Source organism: Bactrocera oleae, chromosome 5 (assembly GCF_042242935.1).
Source record: "Bactrocera oleae isolate idBacOlea1 chromosome 5, idBacOlea1, whole genome shotgun sequence".
In the NCBI taxonomy this organism is placed as follows: domain Eukaryota; kingdom Metazoa; phylum Arthropoda; class Insecta; order Diptera; family Tephritidae; genus Bactrocera; species Bactrocera oleae.
Window position 1 is genome coordinate 35,127,320 of NC_091539.1, and position 25,161 is coordinate 35,152,480.

Here is a 25,161-nt window from a genome sequence, read left to right on the forward strand (position 1 = left end):
TAGAATCTGACGTTGCGACCGGTAGATCTAGCGAATTCGAAAGCGGGTACATGACAACTTTTGTGAGTGTGCATACCTATATACATGAGTGTGCAAGATTTGTGCGCGTGTCAGAATTTCTTTCAAAAACTAGTGTGATGTTGAAAATATTAAATTTAAAAAAAAAGAAAAATAATAATAATAAATAAATAAAAAAGAGAAGGCAAGAAAATTTCTATTATTTGATTACGTAAAATTATATAAATTAGACTTATGTGTAAAATGAAAGATCTGATAGTAAAAAAATGCAAAGAGAAAACAATTTCAAGGAACTCATAAAAACGGCCAGCTGGAAGCAACAAAAATAAATATATATACGAACACACCGATACACATGTAGATATGTGCAAAAAATCATTAAAATGAATTTCTAAAACGCATAAAGCACGAGTCAAGTGGCAACTAAACAGAACAGAAAAAAAATTCTTATAAACAGACAGACTTATGAAAAAACAATCAATCATATTTACTTACGTATAGACATGAGCAAACAGCCAACGGTGAAACGGTCAATGTTATGAGCGTAAATTTCTATATTTAATTACCGAGAGAAGGCCACAAGTAAAAAAAATTATGCAAAAAAAACATTTAAATTGAATGCAAAAGATACTTTAATATGCTATTCTAAACGAATAGCAACAAAAGCAAGGGCATTAGGGCAAAATAAGAAGAAGAAATAAGTTAATAAGGCGAACTGCTAATGAGACAGGGTTTAGTGTTTGAAAAATAGAAGAACATAAAGCATATAAGCGAATAATGAGCAAATCAACAAGCTGTCGCTACTTCCACACGCTTACACACAGCCACACACATGCATATCCATAATACTCATACCCATAATACTCAGACACGGCTGGCTGTAGTCGAAGCCCAAGTTGGGATGCAAATTCGTTGCGCACAGCCAGCAACGCATGCCCCAAGCCACCGTTCTCATTGTTGTTGTCAATGGTCGCACAGGCAAGTAAGGCTGGCGGTCGCTACAGTTCAAGCCACCACTGTATAGCCAAGTTTGCCACAAGCACAGATTTTATTTCGCATTCAGCAAAGTGCAAACACACAGCAGGTTAAACAAATTAGAAAAGCAACTGAAAGAGCAGAAGCCACAAAGTTAAAAGCGAACACTTTATGCGGAAGAAAAGTTCATAAGGTTCGATGTCGACGTCTGTGTATGTGTTTGCTCCCGCAAAGTTCTCCACGAAGGGGCGGGATGGGTCACAAAATCCGCATGCGCCGCTGGTATTTTACTGTGTGCCAAACATACTTTGTGTACATTAAGATGTACATACTTGTATATGTACATGTATGTATGTCTGGCTCTAGCAAGTGGATATAGGAACTTCAAAACGATAAAAACAAAATATTAAATAAATGCAAAAACAAGAAAAACCGTTATTTCGGCTACATCGAAGCTATAATACCGTACACAGTCACATTTCTTATAGCATAAAAGGGTATAAAAAGATATTGATCTTCATTGATCGACCAGTTTGAATGGCAACTATATGCTATAGCTCGATCTGAACGATATCCTCAGAAATTGTAGCGTTTTCTTGCGTAATAATCTAGTTTTTATGACAGCTACATGATATAGTGGTACAATATCGGCGACTCGACAAATAAGCAACTTGTTCAGTAGAAGAGGGCGTGAGCAAATTTTCAGATCGATATCTCAAAGGCTGAGAACTACTTAGCGTATATCGAACATGCCTAAATAGATGCAACTCCTCATTTTAATATATAAAATTTATAGCGTATCCGACTTTTCCTTCTGGGTGTTACAAACTTCGTGGTAAACTCAATATATCCTGATTAGGGTTAAATACTAAAGATTTATGGTACTGTAGGAATATGTGTATGCACAAGTTTTGGCAAGGACCCGGCCGATGCCAAAATCGATAAATGAATCGGAACAATATATTAGTGTGCCACGGATGAATTCTCCCATGATTACCTGTTTAGAAATTTGATATTGCTAAATGGCGACCAAAGTTAGACAAAACAGCAGTTAGGGCTTCGGAATCGCGACCAACCATCAAGCATTTAATGCAATCAATTTATTTAAATAACTAGAATTCAATTCTCTAATATATTTATACTAAACTTTACCGCTTATGAGGGTCACAAGTTTCTCAAGAGCGTTCAAAATTCAGATTTTATCATAACTCCCAGTTCGCTAGGTTGTTGTTATAGATACTGAAAAGATTCCTCGAATATGCGGAATAGGGATATATTCAGAAATGTTGCCGATTTGACAGTCCTTGTCCGGATATAATCTGCATCCGTTCCGGTTACTCGCCACTAAGCAACTCAACTTGTATCAAACCCTTATCGTTTTTATGCATGGGCATTTGAAGTGAAGAATGGATATGCATATGTGGGTAAGACGATAAGTCTAGCACTTATTTATGCAGAGCAAACTGAGTCTAAACAAAATAAAAATCAACAAAATAAAAATAGTTACTCGATCGCAATAACTTCACGATTATAGACTGATTTTTTTTTTTTCCTTGGAATTAAAGATAATGAGGAAACATTATAAAATCTTAAAATGGTAATTTCTGCATATTTTGCTGAAAACCTAGAACGCTCGAAGTGTTGGCATTGAATAGTTAAACAATTTTTAAATAATTTTAGAGGTTTAAATGAACGATCTACCGAGTAATAAGCGCTCTGTTTTAGGAATCGACCATTATGCTAAAAACTCTAGCTATTTTTAGAAATCTAAGGCAAGGATAATTTCCTGGACAATATGTCCGGATTTCCCATTAAACTCGAACTCTTCATTTCCCCAGTTATATTACAAGTAAATCGTCTGCAACTTCCTACTGGGTTACATATTCCTGGAATGCGTTCCATCAACAAACGCAATACACACACACTGGTGATCGCGAACAGTTGGCTGCAGCTTGCAGCTTCACCCAGCCATATGGTGTTTATACGAAAGCGCTTAGAAGTCACGTACGAGTATATGGCAAATCTCAGAATTTTTGCATATTTAGCCTTTGTCTTTGCTGCTACAACTGCAATTGCGTTTGCTATTCACTTTCGCGCTTGTTTTCATTATTTTCGCATTTGAGGCGCCGACAAGTGCAGAGGACGAGCCGTGAGATGCTGAGCGAGGCATAGGAAAGTAGGAGGCCGCACGGAGCAGGGCTTACAAGCAGCCGGGCAGGCTGCACATTTATGCTTTCCGCATTTTTCGCATTTATGAAAATAAATAGTGAGTGAATATTGAAATTTATGGCAAAATAAAAACGAAAGAAAGTGCAATATTCGTCCGTACAATATACATTGTATATGGGTATCTTTTGCAACCGAAACGTGCTCGATGGCACTTCTAAAATACTCTTTGATACTGTTCGCCTTTATAAGCTATTTGCACTCGTTTTACTGTTTACGTAAATCACACGCCCCCAAAATGTGTGACTTTCAATAATGCGGACACCAAATTAAGAAAAAAAAGATTCGCAATTATAATCGCAAAAACAAAGAAAACAGGGGATTTTGCGAAAATGCGATTACGATTGCAATCAGTGCCCACCATTCACCTCGCCGGGCCGCTAAAACACCGATTGATGAAGTGCACAACACTCGTTGGCTCATTACGTAAACAAAACGAGCGTAAAATATTGCAAACAAGATGTTTTTATAGGCACACATACTATTTGACGAACTGACTAACCATGTGTTTGCTATTTATGCAATTGCAGAATGAAATTAACGAAGTAGGTGTGTTGGGGAGAAGAGGGGACGAGTGTGGTGGAGAGATGGAAGGGTAGTTGGGTAGGTAGTGTCACAGAAGGAATTGCACTGGGCTTTGGCTGCTGCCAGCTAAGGTCTCACTTTCATTTATAGAAACAAATTGCAATTTTATGACACTTTAATAAGTTGATCAGTACATATTTACACACCTACATATGTATATGTAAATATATTGCAACGTGTCTGTCAACCTTTCAAATTTTATTTGCATGGCGATGAGCGCACGAAATGTGGAATATGGAGAGTTCACCTAAAAAAAGCTAAAATCGCTTTAAAATTTCAGAGCTTGCTGACTTGCATACGCTATTTAGATATATACGAGAATTGTTAAAAAGGTATCGCGAATTTTGAATTTTCTCGTGCTACGAGTATTCGATTTCTGATTGTTTTGATGCGTTATGTTGGGACTCATATCCCTTACTAATGCTGACAAAGTCGACCATTTTGAATGTTTAGTTAATTTTAGTTAAGCTGCTTTGCTTGGACGCGTTTTGGTTCGTCTTGGATTGTTGCTTATTTCCAAAAATGGATCAAAGAATTTGTATAAAATTTTGTGTAAAAAACAAAATTAAATGCTCGGACGCATTCTGAGTGTTGACTGTGGCATATGATGAAGCTACCTCGAACAAAAACAACTTTTATCAGTGGTACAAAATGTTCTCAGAAGATGGTCGAGAAGATATGAACGACGAAGAGCATGCCGGGCGCCCAAGCACGTCAACACGTCGGACGAAAACATTAATGAAGTGAAGAAAATAGTATTGGCCAATTGTCAATGCTGGGGAACCAAGCATATCGATTGGCTCGTGCCGAGTTGGGTCGCAGCGAAGTTTGGCCCGAAATTGCTCAATTTAGGCCAAAAACAGCGTCACGTTGACATTGCTCAGGAGATGTTGAGAGGGTAAAAACTGGTGACGAATCATGGGTTTATGGTTATGACATGGGAATCAAAGCTCAATCATCACAATGGTAGCTGCCGCATCAGCCAAAACCGAAAAAAGAGCGTCATGTTCGATTGCAGGGTTGAGCATCATGAGTTTCTGTAAAAAGGTCGTATTTGGCTAAAAACAACACATTAATGGTGCATTAATTACTTTTTTAAGTGCTTTGAGGCACAAGTGTATTAAATCTAGGGGTAATTACTTTGAAAGGGACAAAATAGATATTCTCAATTATATATAAACACTTTCTTAAGAAATTCGCGATACTTTTTGAACAAACCTCGTACATACATATATTCATAGATACACCTACATACATATGTATATGTTTATAGGTGTACCTATCTATATTTTCAAATTTATATAATACTATAGATATAGACGAAAAGGTGAATCAATACTAAGTAACAGAACTTTTCGATTGACCAAAAAGTAACACTAAAAATGCTAAAAAAAAATCTAAAATAATGTAAATCAACTTTGCTTGCTGTCACACCCACGCAGTTGTAACATATTATATGTTTGTATGTATATATTTATTACAACCTTACAAAGTAAGTGATAATAGCTTAGATCAGCACTACTTTAGGTATACTACATATATAATTATGAACATACATGACTAAAATTATTATTATAATTGGACGAAAAATTGATATTGAAACTATAAGACGACAAACAGCTCCAGAAAAGCTTAGTCCAAAGTCAAAAATGTACAAAAATCCTTTGAAATATTTATGCTATTTTACTAGAACTTTAAATTAAAATCTAACGGAACCCAAACCTCAAATACATGAACCTTTATCGAATGCTATGTCTAACGGCTGCTGCTTAACTCCTTCTGACTTAAAGGGTTATATCCACTAGTGAATTTAAGAAAAACAAACATTTGCACATACTTATATATTGAATTGAAATATATTTGATCGGCTCCCAAAACGTTTTTTTCTTGAAATTTTCAAGCGACCTTCTTTGAAATATTTGTCAGGTAATGATCGAAGGATTAACATTTTTAATAATAATTTCAACTTTTGAGCCACTCTGAAGTATAAATTGTTTTACAAAAAACAACTATTTTAGGGAAGCCACTATTTTGTCAAAAAGCAGGATTTTTACTAGTCCTTCTATCATGAATTGTATTCACCTATTGTAATTATAAGTTTTTTTGTTTTGGAATTTGAGATAGTTCTCAGACACCTTTTACCGGAGGTTATCCTGGAAATCGGATACGGGATCAAAGGAATCCAAAATTAATTGCCGATTATTAAAGTCGTTTAATACTTAATTTTGACGGAAAACAGCGACTTTCAATTTTTGTTAAATCTTTGCTTGGTATTGGACTCTTGCCCTATCGATTTATAGTGATCCGCCATACATCCCTAACTTGGTTCAAAAACCGAGAAACAATTTCGCATGTATTTCGAATCTCAAAAATAACATATATACATACATATAATATAATCCCTCAAACGAAAATACATATAATGTCTTCGTCGGTTATTTCTTCTAATTATTGCTTGGTATGTCCCGGTGGCTTCATAATGGGCATAAAACATTTTTAAATTAATAGAAATATCTTACTATTAAAAACAATTTATTCATAATGCTTAAAATTGATTTACAGAAACATTGCATTTAAAACCGAGAACTTCTAAACTGTTAATATACCAAAATTTCCAAAATAATATATATGTATATATATAGTAGATACATACATATATATAGTATACATAATGAAAGCTATACGAGTATATATATACATACATATATGTAGTCCAAATATTGACAGCGATAACATTAATTCCAACATTAAAAATGACAGTATTGATTCATGAGTATTACACAGAGGCATGTACGCTCGCGCTTTTAATACGACATGGGTCGTGTAAGCGATCATATTTAAATATAGCAGACGTGAATATGTAAAGTGTTTACGTACTTATATATGTCACACATGCAAAATAGACAAGCTAAATTTGAAATGAAAACAAAACAAACTTAGGAATTGAAGGTTAAAAGCGTCGCAAAACGGAGAAAAACAACGAGTTGTGGCAAAAAAAAAAAAATAAACCAGTCGACCAACAGGCAAGGGCGGTGGTCGGGCTGTAGGCGGCAAAAATTTAACGCGCGGCATACAGTGGCAGTGACTTTGGAAGTGGTGAGCTTCTTAGAAATAAATTTTAATTGTTTGACAAACAAAAATATTTACTGACTTCGATTACTAATTAACGAAAAGCTGGTTTTCATTTAATTAATTTGTTGTTGCTTTTGCGAATATTTTTACTTATTATTAAATATTAATAATGCGCGGCAAAATAGCAACGAGGTGGCTAAAGAGCCTGTGCAAAAGGTCTGCGGTGTCGTAGACGAAGAGAGTACAGTGCGCGAAATTTTGCTGAAAAAACTGTGAAATGTGTTGCCAAACGTATAAGGCAAGAAAGTGCTTAACAAATGCCGTTCGTATTCACATACATTTTCTATATTTGCAAAATGTGTAGGCGGCGTTGAAAGTGACACTGAACAAAATATTTTGAAGGTATCGATATCTAACTTATTATGTGAATTTTTCGAAAATATTGGCATTGGACAGATATTTCAAGCACAAAAAGTTATTCTTTTTCAGAGGGAAGTAAGTTAAAACGAGTTCACCCGTTCTTTTTGTTTAAAAAAATTAACAATATTGTTGAAAATAAACTCGTTAAACTAAAATATTAGTATTTAACTATTTGCCAGTTTATTTCTTAGAAGGTTCCATTAGCTTAATGTCTTTACAATTTATTTTAGGACATTTAAATACATACAGTGGGTCACAGCTTATTCGATACAGCAGTCGACATAAATTTCGAATCCTAATATTTTCTAAACTGAAAGGAATATTGAAAAAATTTAAACGCTATATTATAGTGTAAAGAATTTCATATATATAATCTACTTCATTTATTTCAAAAATATTTTATTTTCAAATATATGTATATAAAATTAGAATTACTGCTTAATTTCAGGTCACAGCTTATTTGATACAGTTCAATTCATTCTAAAAAAACATAAACAAATCACTTTCCATCTTAAATTTTAATATTTTGTGTGAAAGCCTTTCGCCTTAACAAGAGCCTGGATCCCGGTTGGCATTGATTTGACCAACTTTTGTGTGGTTTCTGGGGTAATTTTCTGCCATTCCTCTAGTAACAACAATTGAGCAGCGTGAACTGGTCATAAACCATTTTAAAAATTGTAAATCGGTTCGAAAAATTGGTGAAATTGTGAACCTTAGTGCCTCCACTGTACATCACATCATTGAGCGATATTTACATGAAAATCGAGTGGAAAATAAAGGCAGAAGCGCGCCAAACAAAATTTTTAGTGCTACCGACGAGCGCTATATTGTTCGAAAAATCAAGGTAAACCCCAAACTATCGGCTCCAAAATTGGTTGTAGATGTTCAGCAAGAATTAGGAAAAACATGCATGCTGAAACTATCCACCGCGTACTCCGCGAACATGATTTTAATGGCCGAGTTGCTCGTAAGAAACCATTTATTAGTAAAAAAAAAAGAAATATGTCGACTAAAGTTCGCTCGGGAACATGTTTGTAAGAACCATGATTTTTGGAACACGGTTATATTTTCAGACGGGTCAAAATTCAATATTTTTGGGTCCGACAGCATGTCTTACGCTTGGCGAAAAAAGAATAGAGAGCTAAATAAGGAGAACTTGAGAGCTACGGTGAAACATGGCGGTGGAACTGTGATGGTTTGGGGTTGTATGTCCGCAGCCGGTGTAGTTTATTGAAGGGACAATGGACAAAAATATGTATCTTAATATCCTAAGAAGGAATTTGCTGCAAAGTGCCGAGAATCTTGATATAAAAGAAAAATTCCGCTTTTATCAATATAACGACCCAAAACACAAAGCAGCAGTCGCTCAATCCTGGCTCATATGGAACTGTCCCCATTTGATGACACCCCCGGCACAGTCACCTGATATGAATGTTATTGAAAATTTGTGGGCATTATTATACAAAAACCTTCGAAGCCACAAAATTTCGAACAAAGAGGAATTGAAAAAGGCGCTACTAGAGGAATGGCAGAAAATTACGCTAGAAACCACACAAAAGTTAGTGCAATCAATGCCAATCAGGATCCAGGCTCTTGTTAAGGCGAAAGGCTTCCACACAAAATATTAAAATTTAAGATGGAAAGTGATTTGTTTATGTTATTTTAGAATGAATTGAACTGTATCAAATAAGCTGTGATCTGAAATTAAGCAGTAATTCTAATTTTATATACATATATTTGAAAATAAAATATTTTTGAAATAAATGAAGTAGATTATATATATTCTGCTATTCTTTACTCTATAATATAGCGTTTAAATTTTTTCAATATTCCTTTCAGTTTAGAAAATATTAGGATTCGAAATTTATATCGACTGCTGTATCAAATAAGCTGTGACCCACTGTATATATAGTATTCCTTGCATTCAATTCCACTAAAGACAGTCTTATTGTGACACCATGAGTCACTAATTTTTTTTCGTGATCTAATCATTTATTTCCAGAACTAATTAAACACTTATCAAGTTTGAACCTCAAGCTGATGGAAAATATTTTCGGTTAATTTTGTTAATTATAATAAATGAATCGTGCGATGTCTCATTGATAGTTTTTTTTTAAACGCACTGCGGCGAGACTTTTAGCATTCACAAGTATCGTCCTGGAACAAAATAAAAAAAACCGCCTTAATCTACATAAGGATACCCACAGAATTACGTAAGGAAATTTGAAAATATTATTGAAATATTGATTCTTTCAAACATTGTAGGCATTAAATAGAAAATTTTCTTTTTAAGTCAATAATTTTCTAATTAACTGGCTATAAGAAATTGTTCAATTAATCGAAATTTCCCTAAGTAGTTCTATGCAAAATCCATATTTAAATATAATCTCAGAATTTTAAGTCGATCCGATAAAAATTGTCAAAGTTATTTGTCTCGCCAATTGGAAAAAAGGAGTTTTGAAAAAAACGCTTTTAAAGTTTCACATATGTACATATAATTATAGCTGAGCCGGAGATGGGCTAATTATATACGCTTAAAGTCGTCGCTACAAATCAACTCGAAACTTCTTTGTATGGCTAATAAAAGAGGAATTGGCCTTTAAAGCGATAACGCCAGGCCGCACGCATCGACAGTGACTCGCCTAGAAGCTTGGTTAGGAGGTTCTTATGTATCCAACTTATAGTCCGGTCCTGGCAGCAAGCTATTATTACCTCTTCCTGTCTGTGGGGAATAATTTTACTTTTAAAAATGTGTCTCAAGAAAACTTTGTGAAAATCAACTGTCCCAGATCTTAGCCAATAGAGACGAGGGTTTCTAAGACAAAGGCATTATGAAATTAACTTTTCGGATCATTTTAACTGTGCTAAATCAGTTGAATGCAAAAATTTAGACCCATAAAATCCACAAAACGAAATACTTTTTCAAGTGGTTGAAAACGAGATAAGAATTTTTCTATCTGATAATAAAAAAATATATAAAACTGTTAGGTGGAAAAACTTCCCGTAACAATTAAGAGCTCATACTTGCACAGCGTTTCTTAGAAGTATCTATCAGCCAATTTTTCAGAGTACGAAGCGAAATAAAAAACATACGTTTTGTTTTACCCACCCTAACCTACAAATTCATTGTCATATCCAAATGATTGCAAATTACGGCGAGTCTTTGAACAACAGGGTTAAATGGGGAAGTAACAAAAAGGCATCTTTTTTGCCAGCATTCGATCTTTGTTCGGACGAAGACCAAAAGTTTTTTTCCCAAATAGTTTTGTAGTAGCTCTAAAATTGTCACACAATATCAAGACGTACGGTACAATGGAAACGATGAGATATGTCATCGCCAATCACAGATTTCAAATTTATATGGTATATACACCGATATTATATTTTAGTTAATTTCGCTTCAAGAGCATAATTTTAGAAAATAAAATCGTTTACTGGGAAAAGTAAAAATTAACAACAATATAATTGAATCCATGAAATAGCAATTACAATAAGTAAATTTTTTTTTAGCACTTTCCTCCTTATTTTTGCGAAATCAAAGTGCCGTTACATTGGAAAAGTATTTGCAAATTAGACTTTTTACAGTGCACATGCAATGAATATATATGAACTAACGCCAACTGAGTGAAACTACTCTTCAATTAGAAATTGTTGTTATGCAAACGCTTATTTGCATTTTTATTGCAACCGCAAAGTATGCCATAATTTAATTCAAAACATACCTGACAAATGAGAATTTTCGCATTTTGCACAATTTTTTATTTATGCATTTATTTTGCTTCTCTACAATTAAAAAATAATTAGTTTAAATTCGCAACAATTGATTAAGTTATGTTTGTCAAAGTAGTTATGGCTGTTTAGAGCAAGCAAGCAAAACCTTAAACAACTTAATTAAGCCAATCATATGACATGACACATACACACATATGTACATATAAACATAGAAATTTTCATTGTAATTAATCGCTAGTGCGTTAGGCAGTGCAACTGAAGGTATTTATTTAATTGTCGCGACTACTCGGACGCATTCGGATGCTTAGCACTGCTCGCAAGAGGAACTGAATGCCTTATTTATATAACTTTAGATTTTGGCTCAACCGAGATTTGAATCTAGGATTAAACGGGTTCACTCTAGTCGTAAAATATTCAACGGAAAATCTGGGACTAGCTCCGATAGGCTAATTGTATACTTAATGTAGAACCAGAAAAAATTCAAGAAATAATTATAAAACAGCATCCTTTTATTTGGACTTAGCACCGAAACCTCCTATTTTATGTAAGTTAAAGTATATTTTCTCACGATAAAAATATTAATTGATGCGATTAGCACTCAATTCAACGTTCCGACGTTTGGTGTTGAAGTGGAAGTGGAAGTGGAAATAACTAAAAACGTTGAAGAACTGAAAATTTCAATTCTATGACACCATCTTGGAACAGTATTACTGCATAGTTGGACTTATGGTATGTGGTAAATAGTACTGCATTCCCCGTAGTTTTGAGTAGATATCAAATGACGACATAATCTAGCACTATATAAGTATAGATACTAGTAGTAGTGGATGTGTTGAAATCCAACGTTACTATGTGTAAAGCCCTTTGTCTTTAATTATGTCCATGTCCACTATGGTGGATCAAAAAATCGAATTTTTTCGCTTGGTACTGTAAAAAATAGGTAAATTGTAAAGCATTCAATTTCCTACAAAATCTATGAAACGAGATATTTTTTAATTTTCGCAAACTTATATATAGAAAAAGGAGAAAAGTATTGTTCATGGTCCAATATAGGTGGGTATTAATCAGCGTCGATTAGTCTCTAAAACTATTAGAAAATTGCAGGTTCATTTGCTTTTGATTATCAAGAAACATGTGATGTGTTGGTATAATTGTTAAATAATAGTCATAGCTACAGTTCTACTATATACCACACCAGTCTAATTTTAGACACTCTAGATGCAAATGAAAATGAAGATCAGATCAAATCTCATCAGCTAAATGTTTGCACTCATGTTGCAGAAGAATTCCAACCGTGCCATAATACAGGAAATGCAACTCAACAACACAAACAAAAAATTCGCGTTAATTTAATTTCCTCCAATCATAAAATCATTGCACACTGTTAAAGAGACTCATAGCAAACATTGCAAGCCACTGGTGACTGATGCGTCGTCGCACACAGCACAGCTGTGACAGTTCGTCGCCACTCAGTCAGGCAGTCAGGGCACATGAACAGTAACTGTAATCAGAATAAGTGAAAATAACGATGTACTTTAAATTGGGGCTGTGGCTTGTTAACCGCAGGCATGTTAACTGTTAACCGCCTTCCGCCCACCACATTTTCCAACTGCCTTTCGAAGCTTCAGCTCATACCTCAAACCGTTAATGTGTTTGTACAAAAATGCGGTTGGATGTGTATGTAAAGTGCAGTGTGGTGTCATGTCGTGGTTCTTAATAAATGTTTCATACTTTTTTTGATCGACCGCCCGATCACTGATCCATGCTACTTAGCCGTTAAGCGTTGATAATCACTTGAATGCTTAATCTTAGCTTTTAACGAAACAACCGCGGGTGACTGACAACAAACGCTGGTTATGTAAGTAGACACTCACTTGTGTGTGTGTCATATCAATGTTAATCACAGCTTTGGTTGTTGTAAATATATTATGTAAATTTTAAAAGCAGATAAATATTTTCTGGCGCTTATTGACAAGTCAACACAAAAATATGTACAAAACGAAGAGTCAATGTAATTCCAAAACAAATATTTACAAAGCTCAATTTATCTCCAAAAAACTTAGGCAAATCTTCAAGCAAGCAGATTGACATAAAAGACGTATGGGGAGATGTCACTGCACATGGGTTCCCTTAAGTGTGATGCAATCACCTTTTAATGGGCGGCGACTCCCAAGAAAATTTTACTTTCATATTGTACCCAAATTATTTGCATATACATATATATGTGTACATGTATATATTATGGGTCTCACACATCTACAAGTATATTGGTTTTGTATTAGTTATTCAATAATAACAAAATTTTGATTGAAAGTTAAATATTTTATGAGTTTTCCTATAAATTTATACGAAAAGATACTACTAAACCTGGGGAACTCTTAAAATATTGTTTCAAATATCCAAACAAATGGCAGTCGAATAACTTTCCTACTGGCATGGAACTCAACTCACATCCGCTCTTCCCAAGCTAAGAATGCAAAAAAGAGTATATCCAGTCATGAATCTTGAAACTTCACAAAACTATCGATCCCTTAAATTTTCTATGACAAAAAAATTTTAATTAATATGAGCAACAATAGACATTTCTACTCAACAACGTAACTAAAAGCATGATGTTTAGATGCCAAAAGCTATAACAAAAGCGACATAAATGACCTTATTCATTCCAACGAATTTAAAACAGGAAATCGGCAAGCGGAACATTTATATTTCAAATATATACTTTGATAAATGTATCAACTTCTTATAGAAAGATCCAATAAATTAAAAAGTCGATTTTATGGGATAATTTATAGAAGATATTGCGAATTTTAATTACGGAACTAAAAATTGATTCGAATTCGAATTTCCCAATAAAAATTTAAATTTTTAACCCCAGATATTTTGGATTAAAAATTGAATTTTTTTAATTTGAATGTATAAGTTCGTCGACCAGTGCTTTGGAGTATTGAAGATGATGGCTCTGTGCGAGCTCTAGTTTAAAAAAGTAGAACAAAAAGTACGCAAAGGCGAAAAACTGCTAATTCTAAAACAATTTCTTTTTTTTATTCTTAATTAATAAAACGCTTGGGATTAAATTTATTTTTAATCCGGTATTTGAAATTAAGAAGTAAAGTTAATACATTATTTGCGATCCTGGTTCCGACCAACCAAACCTATCTCTTTTCAACTGTGATAGACTATTATGAACCGAATATAGACATGGAGTTCAGTTTAAGAATTTTCGATGCTTTTTTGATATTAAGTCACAATAAATAAGTTGAAAAGAAAAATATTTTTAATAAAAAAAATTCAGTGTGTTGGTGAAATAAAAGGGCAAGTATACAAACGATTTATTTAAAAAAACATTTGTGAAGGATAAAAATATAAAACCAACAACTTTTTTTTGTCATTTTTAACATATATTCTAAGGTTTTGTGAAAAAGATGTATATTAAGTTTGCCCCGAACACGTGTTTTTATAACACCCAGAAGGAAACATAAGATACCCTATAAAATATATAAAATATATAAATGATGAAAATGATGTGCTGAGTCGATTTAGCCTAGTCCCTCAATTGTTGAGAGATCGATCTGAAATTTTGCACACGTCCTTTTTTTCCCCAATAAGCTGTTCGTTGGTCGCAACAGCTGATAGCGGACCACTATAACCTATAGCTGCCATACAAACTGAACCTTTTCATTTGGCGAGATATGTCTATGAATATATAGGTATATAGCTGAGTTACAAACTGACCGGTCAAAATCAAGTTCTTGTAGGACCCTTTTGTATAGCTTTGGTGCAACCGAAGTTACTGTTTTTTTTTTTTTTGTTTTTTCTGAATTAAATAGTAATTCGTGCGGGTTTCTAAGAGAAATAGAAGAGAGTGCTCTACTAGCCCAGTCTGTGTCTGGATCTGTCTGTGTTAGCCTAATGCTCTACTAGTTGTATTTCGCGTGTTCATCTGTGGCTATATTTATTTCAAAGGTACTGTCATTTCGCGTCGTTTTCATTTGAATATGTCGAAATTGGTACCAGATAAAGTGTTTTTGCGGGGAGTTCTTCTTCATTACTTTAACATGAAGAAAAGTGCTACCGAAAGCCATCGTATTTTACTGGACGTTTATGGTGACCATGCTTTAGCCGAACGAACGTGCCAAGTGGTTTGCACAGTTCAAAAGTGCCAATTTCGACTTAGACGACGGAGAAATACCCGGACAGCCAAAAAAATTTCAAGACGAAAAATTGGAGACATTGCTCGACGCAGATGCATGCCAGACGCAAGAAGAACTTGCAAAAGTATTAGGAGTTGATCAAGCAATCGTTTCCAGACGATTAAAATCATTAGGATTCATCCAGAAACTTGGAAATTGAGTGCCTTATGAATTAAAGCCAAAAGACGTCGAACGTCGATTCTGCATGTCGGAAATGTTGCTTCAACGCCACCAAAAAAAGTAATTTTTGCATCGGATTGTCACTGGCGATGAAAAATGGATTCATTATGATAACCCAAAGCGCAAGAGATCGTATGTGAAGCCCGGCCAACCATCGACATCCACGGCAAGGCCGAATATCCATGGTGCCAAGGTTATGCTATGTATTTGGTGGGATCACAAGGGTGTGCTCTATTATGAGCTATAGAAATCGGGTCAGACGATCAATGGGGACCTCTACCGAAAACAATTGATTCGTTTGAAAAAGACCATCGCGGAAAAACGACCAGACACGAATCAATAATTCTTTATCATGACAACGCTCGGCCACATGTTGCAAGGCCAGTTAAAAACTATTTGGAAAACTGTGGGTGGGAAGTTCTACCTCACCCGCCTTATAGCCCAGACATAGCACCTTCCGATTACCACTTGTTCAGATCAATGCAGAATGTCCTCACCGGAGTACGCTTCACTTCAGAACAGGGTATCAGAAATTGGCTCCATTCTTTCTTGACCTCCAAGCCGGAGAAGTTCTTTTGAGATGGGATCCACAAACTGCCAGAAAGATGAGCAAACATCGGAGCTTCCGATGGGAAATACTTTCAAAATTAAATGTATAACAATTTTTTCACAATAAAGTCATAATTTTCGAAAAAAAACCGCACGAATTAATTCATACACCCAATAAATCCAATTTTTTTTTCTCAAGTTGGTACATTTGTCGTGAAAACACATGCAAAGTTAAAAGTCATTCTATCAATTAGTTCTTTGGTTACATGCCATTTGAAGTTGACGTGTCAGAGTATTTTTTTAATATGGAAAAAATTTAATATCGCGCAGTGGTTAGATTCTTTATTTTGAAAGGATTAAAAGCAAAAGAAATTTATGAACAATTGTTAGAAGTGTATAAGGAGTCCTCACTTTCAAAACGCTCCGTTAATTTTGGGCTGGTGAATTTAAATGTGGTCGTACTAGAATTGAAGACGATCAACGCGCAGGGCGACCCAAAAGCACAACCACACCAGAAATCATTGAGCAAGTTCATAATATTGTTAATGAAGACCCAAGTTTGACTAAGCGTGAAATTGCTAATGCCATAGGCATCTCAGAGATCAAGTAATTCATATTTTACATGGAGAATTACATATGAAAAAGCTGTTTGGAAATTTAGTGCCGCACACGTTAACAATTCAACAAAAACTGGATTGAAAACAAATTTCTCAGCATAATTTGGAGCGTTTTAAGCAGAATAAAACCGATTTCTTGCGTCGTTTTATAACTATGGATGAGACTTGGATCTACCACCACGATCCTAAATTGAAACAAGAAAGCTCCAAAGCAGGTAAAGTCACAACGATCAGCAAAGAAAGTTTTGGCATCATTTTTTTGGGATGCAAAAGAAATTTTGTTGATTGATTATCTACAGAAAGGAAAAACAATCAACTCTGAATATTATTGCATTTTGGATCAGCTGGATGAAAAAATACGTGAGAAAAGACCTGGTTTGCAGCACAAAAAAACTATTTTTCATTAGAATAAGTGTATTGAAGATTATATGGAAAAAATATATATTTCGTACCAAAAACAGTACCTTTTCATTTCGAGCCTAGAAACTTTTCAACTAACGTGTATTTAGATGCATAACTGGTGTTGAAAGTGGTCTAAGTCTAAATTTAGTTTACAATCTTTGTCTCAAATAAGAGGGTATGCAACAACGAAGTATTCTTCTATGGATATAAATGGATATACTTCTATGAAGATGAATGCTGGTTATGGTGCTACTTTGACTAAACACCTATCAATTTTTATTCTGCTTCGAAATTTTCTTAACTACGAGGATTTTCCGGCCAACCTTTCTAATATGTTGCGATAGAATTCCAAAAAAAACATAAATCAGTATCTTTGAACGCTTAATAGTTCGGATCCAATTATTTTTCCTAAAGGGTTTGCAACGTACATAGATGTATGCAAAGTAGCTAATGAAATGTACTGAGTCAACAAACAAATCTATAAATGAATAAATAAATAAATGCAACGCAAGCGAAAAAATCACAGATCGTTATAGTTATAGGGGACCCACTGAATGTCAAAGGCAGCTTCAAAGCTGTGCTTTTACACTCTGCGCAAGACCTCGAATTCAATTAAGCCTATTAGAGGAAGAGTTTGCGCTACCGATTTTGAACAGTGATCATGAGCTTGCTACATTCTCTGCGCTACCAATGAAGTTATTTATTTATTCGTTTAGAAGTGGACGGAAAAGTATTAATACATACATATATAGTATCCATATCGATACAAAGTCAGGGTGAAGCAAAAATAAAAATAACGAAAGAGCACTTCGTTAACAAAGGTTCAAAGAAGACCTGTACGAAATTGAAATCAAAGTCTGGATCTATACACACATAATCGTATGTAGTTTGTCCTTAAAAGATTTCCTAAAATGGAAGAAATGCAGGGTCTCTCCATAGAACTTTATGGCCTATAAATATAGAGCTTTTAGGTTGCGACTACCTAGTAATTTCCGGATTTTTCTAACTAACTGAGAGCTAATATGAGAGCAAAGTCAACAAATTTTAAAATAAAAATCTTAAGCTAAAAATATATTTAATTATACAGGAGATGGAATAGCATCAAAAAATTAATACCCAAAATATTTAAATAAAATTCAAGGGGTTGCTTATTTAAATAAGAATTATCTAAATAGTTTCTATGAATAATTGAGTTCAATGTGTGTAGCACGGCACGCCTGACAAATGACTTTCAAAGAAATCAAATAATTCAAAGCAATTAAAATACATGAGCAGAATGCAGCATGACAATTAATGATATCAAAATAGTGTAACGTTAACGTAGAGTTTTAGTTGTAAACTGAATACTTGACTCATGTCATTTGAAGAATGTAAATACTTGTATCATCTGATCAAATTTTACCCGTATTTTATAACAAATCTTTATTGTCACCTTCAAAATAGTCTTATTTTGGGCCAATAATCTTATTAATCCAATTTTCTTCAGTTGCTTCAGCGAATGATTTTTACTGGTCTCAAAGGACACATGCCGCGTTCTCTAAAGCGGATTTTTCAGATTTCAAAATAGAAATATGTAGGTCACAGGGAGCCAAATTTGGCGAATACGGTGATGAATGATGACTCTTATTTCATGTTTGGCTAAAAAATCCGTACTTATCACCATAGAATGTGACCGCGTATTTAGCGGCGAAAAATCCATGAATGAACACAAATCTAGTCGTTTACAACTAATTGCTTCAAGTAGACGGGATCGTTTGAGCCTGTGAAACGAATTCATGATGAACCACACCACGGTAATCAAATAAAATGATGAACATCACCTTGATTGTTGATCGACTTTAACGTTTTTCGATTAGGAGCGCCATTCGCTAGATTGTTGGACAGTTTCGACGTTATATTTATAAACCTACATCTCTCGTCAAAACTAATGATGCGATTTGATGGTTTGATAGGCTGTAGGGTACTCAACTACATCGTCAGGCATCTCTTCTGCGACCTCTACTCGGCGTCGTTTTAGCAAAAGATTCAGGTCTTTTGGTACAAGAATAGCATTTACTTTAGAGATAGCAGACATCAACAAAAACTTCCAGTGTCGACGAAAAATTATTCTTAATGCTTTAGTTGGACGTTCCAGGGACTGATATGAAATAACTGACGAAGTCTCATATTCGGAACCTTGGTATACGACCATAAAATTAAACGCTACTTGGTTACTAGAACGACGGGCGGTTTTATACATATTAAGAATCGGAAAGTCTCTTGTACCAACAACGGCTAATTAGCCTATTGTATTTATGATCTACTGCGAACGATATTAAACTAACCTAATAACTCTATGTTTGTATGTACATATAAGTATATGGTATGTATTTGCCGTCAATAATCATAAAGGAAATGCTCAAGCAAATAAAGTTTTCGATAAAATATTAAAATAATAACAAGAAATATTTCCCCGTATTTCGTAAGCGTTAAATCAGCGAAAAACGGTTGAGCGATAAGATAAGGCATTAACCGTTAGTATGTATATACGAACACATGGATGTATATGTACTAGTATGTAAATAATGACACAACTTTCAAGCGCCGAATATATATTTAGCTTGCGTTTTCATGGCATTAAACTGTATTGGAGCATTTTCATCGCCTCAAACCAATACAGATGCTATAGATATGGTGCGTATGTGTGTGCAAAATGATATCGAGTAACAAAAACAATTATACTTGTTGGTATTTAGTAACAATAACATGACAGAGTGTAAGCCAGCCGAGCAATCTTATCAGTTCGCCAGTTGTCGGGAAGAGCTCGAGTGAAACAGTGATACAATTACTAATAGTTAGAAAAAAATTTAATTGATTTTTTGTTTAATAAATTAACTTAGAAAAGTGCTAAAGCAGTGTTTAAAAAGATATATGTAATTGAAAAAACTATGATAAATTGCCTGCAATATAAAGAGTTGCAATGGCCGCCACATCGCTGATTACAGTGGATACAAATCCGCCACAAGAAAAAATGCAAAATCACCGACAAATATTAATAAATTATAAGAGACAAAACAATTGGCTGTGGCGGACCTGTCGAGGTCATCAGCAACAATTCGGCACAGCAACATATTGGCTGTTGGTGACGACATTGCTCACATTGTCTGCACCCTATGTTCGCGCCGATTACTACCGTAATGGCAGTGGTTGGCAGCCACCACAGCCAATACCACCGCTTCAACCCATCCCACCGCCTTTGGGTACCTTACAGAATGTCACTTGTATAGCGCATGACACTAAATTCACTTGTGATTGTCAGCATGTGAATCAGGTAAGTGCAAACACACACGAATGTGTAAAATCTAACGGAATTACGCACAAGCGCAGAAATTTACACACATTTTTATATAGTAAAGGGTGTTCCAAAAGTATATTGCATATTTTTCACCTAACAAAAAAAGCATAAACTTTAACCTTGATTTTGATCGGTTAGTTTAAAAGGCAGCTATATACTATAGTGGTGCGATATTTGCGGTTCCGAAATGAGCAGCTTCTCGCAAAGAAAAGGGGTATAAAAATATGTTAAACATAGTCAGAAACACTTGCAAACATTTTTTTAACTAAACAAAAATTTTTGGAGCACCCGTTACCATGTAACTAAGAGCATATGCAGTGATGACTCATATACGCCGTTAGCTTTTGAGTTTCCTTTAATTATTCATTGCCCTTATACTCTTTCTCTTCTCAGCGCCTACAACTGCCTCACCTGATCGGCTACGTGTTCCAAGTAGAAATAAGTAATTGCAGATCCTTAACTATCGAGGCCAATGCACTCGAAGATACGCAAGGTTTGCGCAAAATCAATTTCAAGAATGTGGAAAATTTGATATTGAACAAGTATGCATTGGCATTTCCACGCTACGCAAGCAATACGCCGCTCATTATCGAATTCGATCAGGTAAGTTTACGGGAGGTAACAAAACCCTTGGTAAAAATATAGCATATAAATATATACTTATATATTTCAGGTAAATTTCGAGTTGATCGACTCGCATGCGATCAACGGTAATATAGAAGAGATCTCATTTATCGGTGGACGCATCGATGTGATAAATCCATTCGGTTTTACGACGCTCAAGGATCGTGCTATTTTATTGAAAATGGATAATGTGCTCGTTAAACGAATAGAACCACAGGTAAGAAATAAGCCTAATTCATATAAATTCAATATTACAAACTGAAGTCTTCGGTGGTTTATACGCGGGTATAGGGTTAGTTACGGGCTGGAGTTAAAGGAAGCGGTTGAAAAAAGACCGTAGAAGAAAAATCGTAGAATCGTAAAATTTATAGAATATTTAATATGGTTTCCAAAATAATAATCATGTGGAATATAAACTTAACTTCTTAAAGAGAAGTTATAATTGCCAGAATCTGAAATAAGTGTTTTAATAAAATATTAGTAGTTGTTTTTAGAATCAGACCTGGGTAATATTTAATAAATTCCTTCGATATGCGGAGCCGTTCAGTAGGAATTCATTGCTCACAATAATTCTAATATTATTCTCCTTGAACATGTATTGACGAGGAGACGAAATAGGAGCCACAATTTATATAATTGTTACCCGAAGGTAAATCGATAGTTCAAAGACGTTAAAGTTGTTTTGAAATCCATACCCAAGCTCTAATCATTCATCGGTAATACTAAAAGGTGAATATTCTTTCGTGATGATCTTGCGAAATTGAGATTATAAAATTTAGGAACGTATTCTATGACCTCTGGTAAGAAATATTTTTCCATGTATAGCTGTTATTTATAAAGTTGCCTCTGTTCTTAAAATATGTATACCACTTTAAGCAATATCTTTTTATTACAGGCCTTCAAGAAGTTTGCCGTCGAACAACTGGAAATTCGTAACTGTGTATTTAACACAAATGTGCCATCGAAAGCATTTTATGAACTTGAGGTGCTCAACTCACTGCGTATACACAACAACAATTTTCAAGAAGTGCATTCCCATGCATTTTCCTTTAAAAGTGAGTATACATGATTACAAAAATACGTATATGATTCATATAAATATCGGTTGTTATGGGATTAGCTAAGGTTAAAACTCACATTACTAAGTTTTAATAGAAGTTTCAATTGCCACAAAAATTTAATGTATAAATATACATATTTGAAGAATTAAATACTTTTCGAGTTTTCGATCTCCGATGGCGGTAATATCGGACGATCCAAGAGGTACTTTTTTCAATAGCCTTTTTTGACAGATTACGTGACTGTGTCAAGCTGTCATGTTATTTTTGTTCTTTAAAGAATTGGTTTTGTGCGTTTCGCTCAACTTATGGCCTACTGAGCGTACTATTCGCAACACCATCACATCACCCATCTTGAGACTCAACATTCATTATTGGATAATATTTTACCGAATAGACCACGTCCAGCACGCAGTGAAGAATATACAGCGGCCGTAGCTGAGAATGTACACGAAGATCGCGGAGAGTCGATTCGGCGCCGTTCGAAGCAACTTGGACAGACGTATAAAACAACTTGACGCATTTTACGTCGAAATCTTAAATTGAAAGCGTACAAAATACAGCTTGTGCAAGAACTGAAGCCGCTCGACCATCCCACGCGACATCGCTTCGCTCTATGGGTATATAAACAAGCAAAATTGCCGCATTTGGTTCAAAGAGCAACCTGGAAAGATTTAAGAGATGCCATTTCATCCAGAAAAAACAACGGTTTGGTGTGATTCGTTGGCGCTTGGAATCATCGGTCAATATTTCTTCAAAAATGATGCCGGTGAGAACATAACCGTCAATGGCGACCGTATCGCACCGACTATTTAATGGCTAAAATTGAAGCTCGTGATCTCGGCGACATTTGGTTTCAACAAGATGGCGCTACTTCCCACACATCGCATCAATTAATGGATTTATTGAGAGAAGACTTCGGGGAGCAGATAATTTCACGTTTTGGGCCGGTCGTTTGGCCACCAATATCGTGTGATATCACACCGTTAGACTTTTTCCTGTAGGGATATGTAAAGTCTAAAGTCTATGCTTGGAGCAAAACATCACGCGTGTCATGTGCCAGTTACCAGTCAAAATGCTCGAACGAGTCATCGAAAATTGGCCTCAACGGATGGGCCATCTGAGACGTAGTCGCGGCCTACATTTGAAATAGATAATCTTCAAAAAATAAATGCAAAAGAATGTTATTTCAAATGATAATAAACATTCCCCATTAAATTGGAATTTTCTGGGTTCTTTTTCTTTAAACAGTTAGGGAACTTCGAAATGGATCACTCTTTATAAAAGTCTTCCGCTTGCAGTAATTCCGGTTTTCTTCGTGTATGAAACCTCAGAAAAAATCTCTCTAGAAACACATTTAGTGTAAAATGCCATACAGTCTATAATAAACCAAAAATTGTACCAAAAATGTTGATGAGATCAAAGGATATGGTAGGATATGCAGAAATAATTTGATAGTGATCGGTTTATTTGTCTCCGAGTAATCACTCACTCACTTACATCTTAGAACGTTGTAAACTTAAGTATGGTATTTAATAAACTGTCGAAATACGCCAAATTTTTTTTTTTTTTTTAATTTCACACTAGGTACTATTTTAATTTTGCATTTAAGCCATTTTAAAATTTTCAATTCGAAATGAAATTTGAAAACTGCACAGATTAACTTAAAAAGTACTGAGTGTAAATTATAAACTATTGGATTTTTATATAAGCTATATTTTAAACAATAAATATCTGAGCTTTTATCAAAGACACAAACCTAAAACAATATATTATAATAAAATTATCAGATGGTTTTGGCGTGTAAAATAATTTTTCTAATCATTCATTTCACCTTATAAAATTCAGCACGTATTTAAATAAACACAGCACACCACTCACATTCTCAAGCGAAACATAATAATTTAGCAAAGTCGCACACCATGTCTAAGTTTTTTTCAGAAGCAAAACATTTGATTCTCTTTATTTTCAGTTATCAACAAACTCAGCATCACAGAGAACTATTTCGCGGCCATCGACGCTGAGTGGATTGAGGCCTACGTGCGTGAGAGCGTTGTAATACGCGGTAATTATTTTGGTCTCACTAGTCCGATAGCCTTTAAAGGTAAGCTAGTTTATATACGCAAAAATAATAAGATTGCAAAAAAATCACTTACAACCCTTCCAGGCATACACATTCACCGCGATTATATACACAGCGAACTGCTTGAACTGCAATTTAACAACAACACCCTACAGCTGCCAGGGGAAACTCGTCCGCTGGAATTTAACGAACGCTTTGCGCTCAACATCAAACAGCTACGCTATGAGAACACCTATGGCTGCAGTGACTTGGACACAGCACAGAAACCGCCGATACCCAAACAGACGTTCTTTCGCAATAATGTGGACAACATATATGTGCTGGCAAAGCCAACCAAAGTGGTGGCAACACCTACAAACGGGCAAATGATCGCAGCTAGTCGTCGCAACAACGAATTTGTCTTGTTGAACAAATACATCGAAGCAAATTGTCAGCCACGTTCCTATTTGATATATATACTTTTAGGCGTGCTAGCGCTGGTGCTACTACTCATACTGATCGGTGTCATTGTGTGGCTGCAAGTGGCCAAGCGGCGAAAGAAACAAAAATTGGACGTTGTATTGCCCGAGCCACGCACATATAAGGAAACGCAAATCGTCTATCAGATCGAAAATGCGGGACTCCTAAAGACTGATCTGTGAGTGTGCTAGCCAAGAGTGGAGGCTGACTAAGCAGTAGAGTGTTATTAAGAGAAGCTATGCAAATTCTTTGCCACGCCAAATAAATTATAATACATACATATTATATAAAATATACTGAACAGTAGTATATAAATATGTATACGAATAGGGGAAGTAGCAGTAGGGGGAATAAACTGTTATAAATTACAAGAAATCCAAATACGCTGTTTTACCAAATTTAACGATTAAGTTTTATAGCTATAGGTTATTGAAGTTATTGTATTGTATATATATATAATATGAATAAATAAGAATATTTAAATAAATAAGATATTTAATGCATATTTAAATATAAGGTTAAAACCGAATCTAACTGTTTTTACTATCAAGTTACTCTTTTGTCAATAAATTTTATAGATTCTGGCAGGCTATAAATTTTCTTTAATTAATTTAAGATTTTTAATATTTTTTCC

The 25,161-nt window shown here is 34.8% G+C and overlaps 2 protein-coding genes across 6 annotated transcripts in view; one reads left to right on the top strand and one right to left on the bottom strand.

Moving 5' to 3' along the window:
- On the top strand, window positions 1-25,123 carry LOC106622529 (uncharacterized). Of its 4 annotated transcripts, none has more exons than XM_070109770.1 (7): window positions 1-202; window positions 19,705-20,279; window positions 20,697-20,906; window positions 20,977-21,144; window positions 21,823-21,982; window positions 23,958-24,089; window positions 24,153-25,123. In XM_070109770.1, exons 2-7 carry the CDS (start codon window positions 19,929-19,931, stop codon window positions 24,707-24,709), a joined length of 1,578 nt encoding a protein of 525 aa, XP_069965871.1. In that variant the 5' UTR covers window positions 1-202; window positions 19,705-19,928; the 3' UTR covers window positions 24,710-25,123. The 4 variants fall into 4 exon arrangements, with proteins under 4 accessions (XP_069965871.1, XP_069965873.1, XP_014097211.2 ...); XM_070109772.1 differs by having other exon boundaries at window positions 19,849-20,279; XM_014241736.3 differs by having other exon boundaries at window positions 44-62; window positions 19,849-20,279.
- hiw (MYC binding protein highwire) overlaps window positions 1-25,161 on the bottom strand; it is a 145,267-nt gene that overhangs the window by 106,512 nt on the left and 13,594 nt on the right. The gene's annotated exons all lie outside the window — the stretch shown is intronic.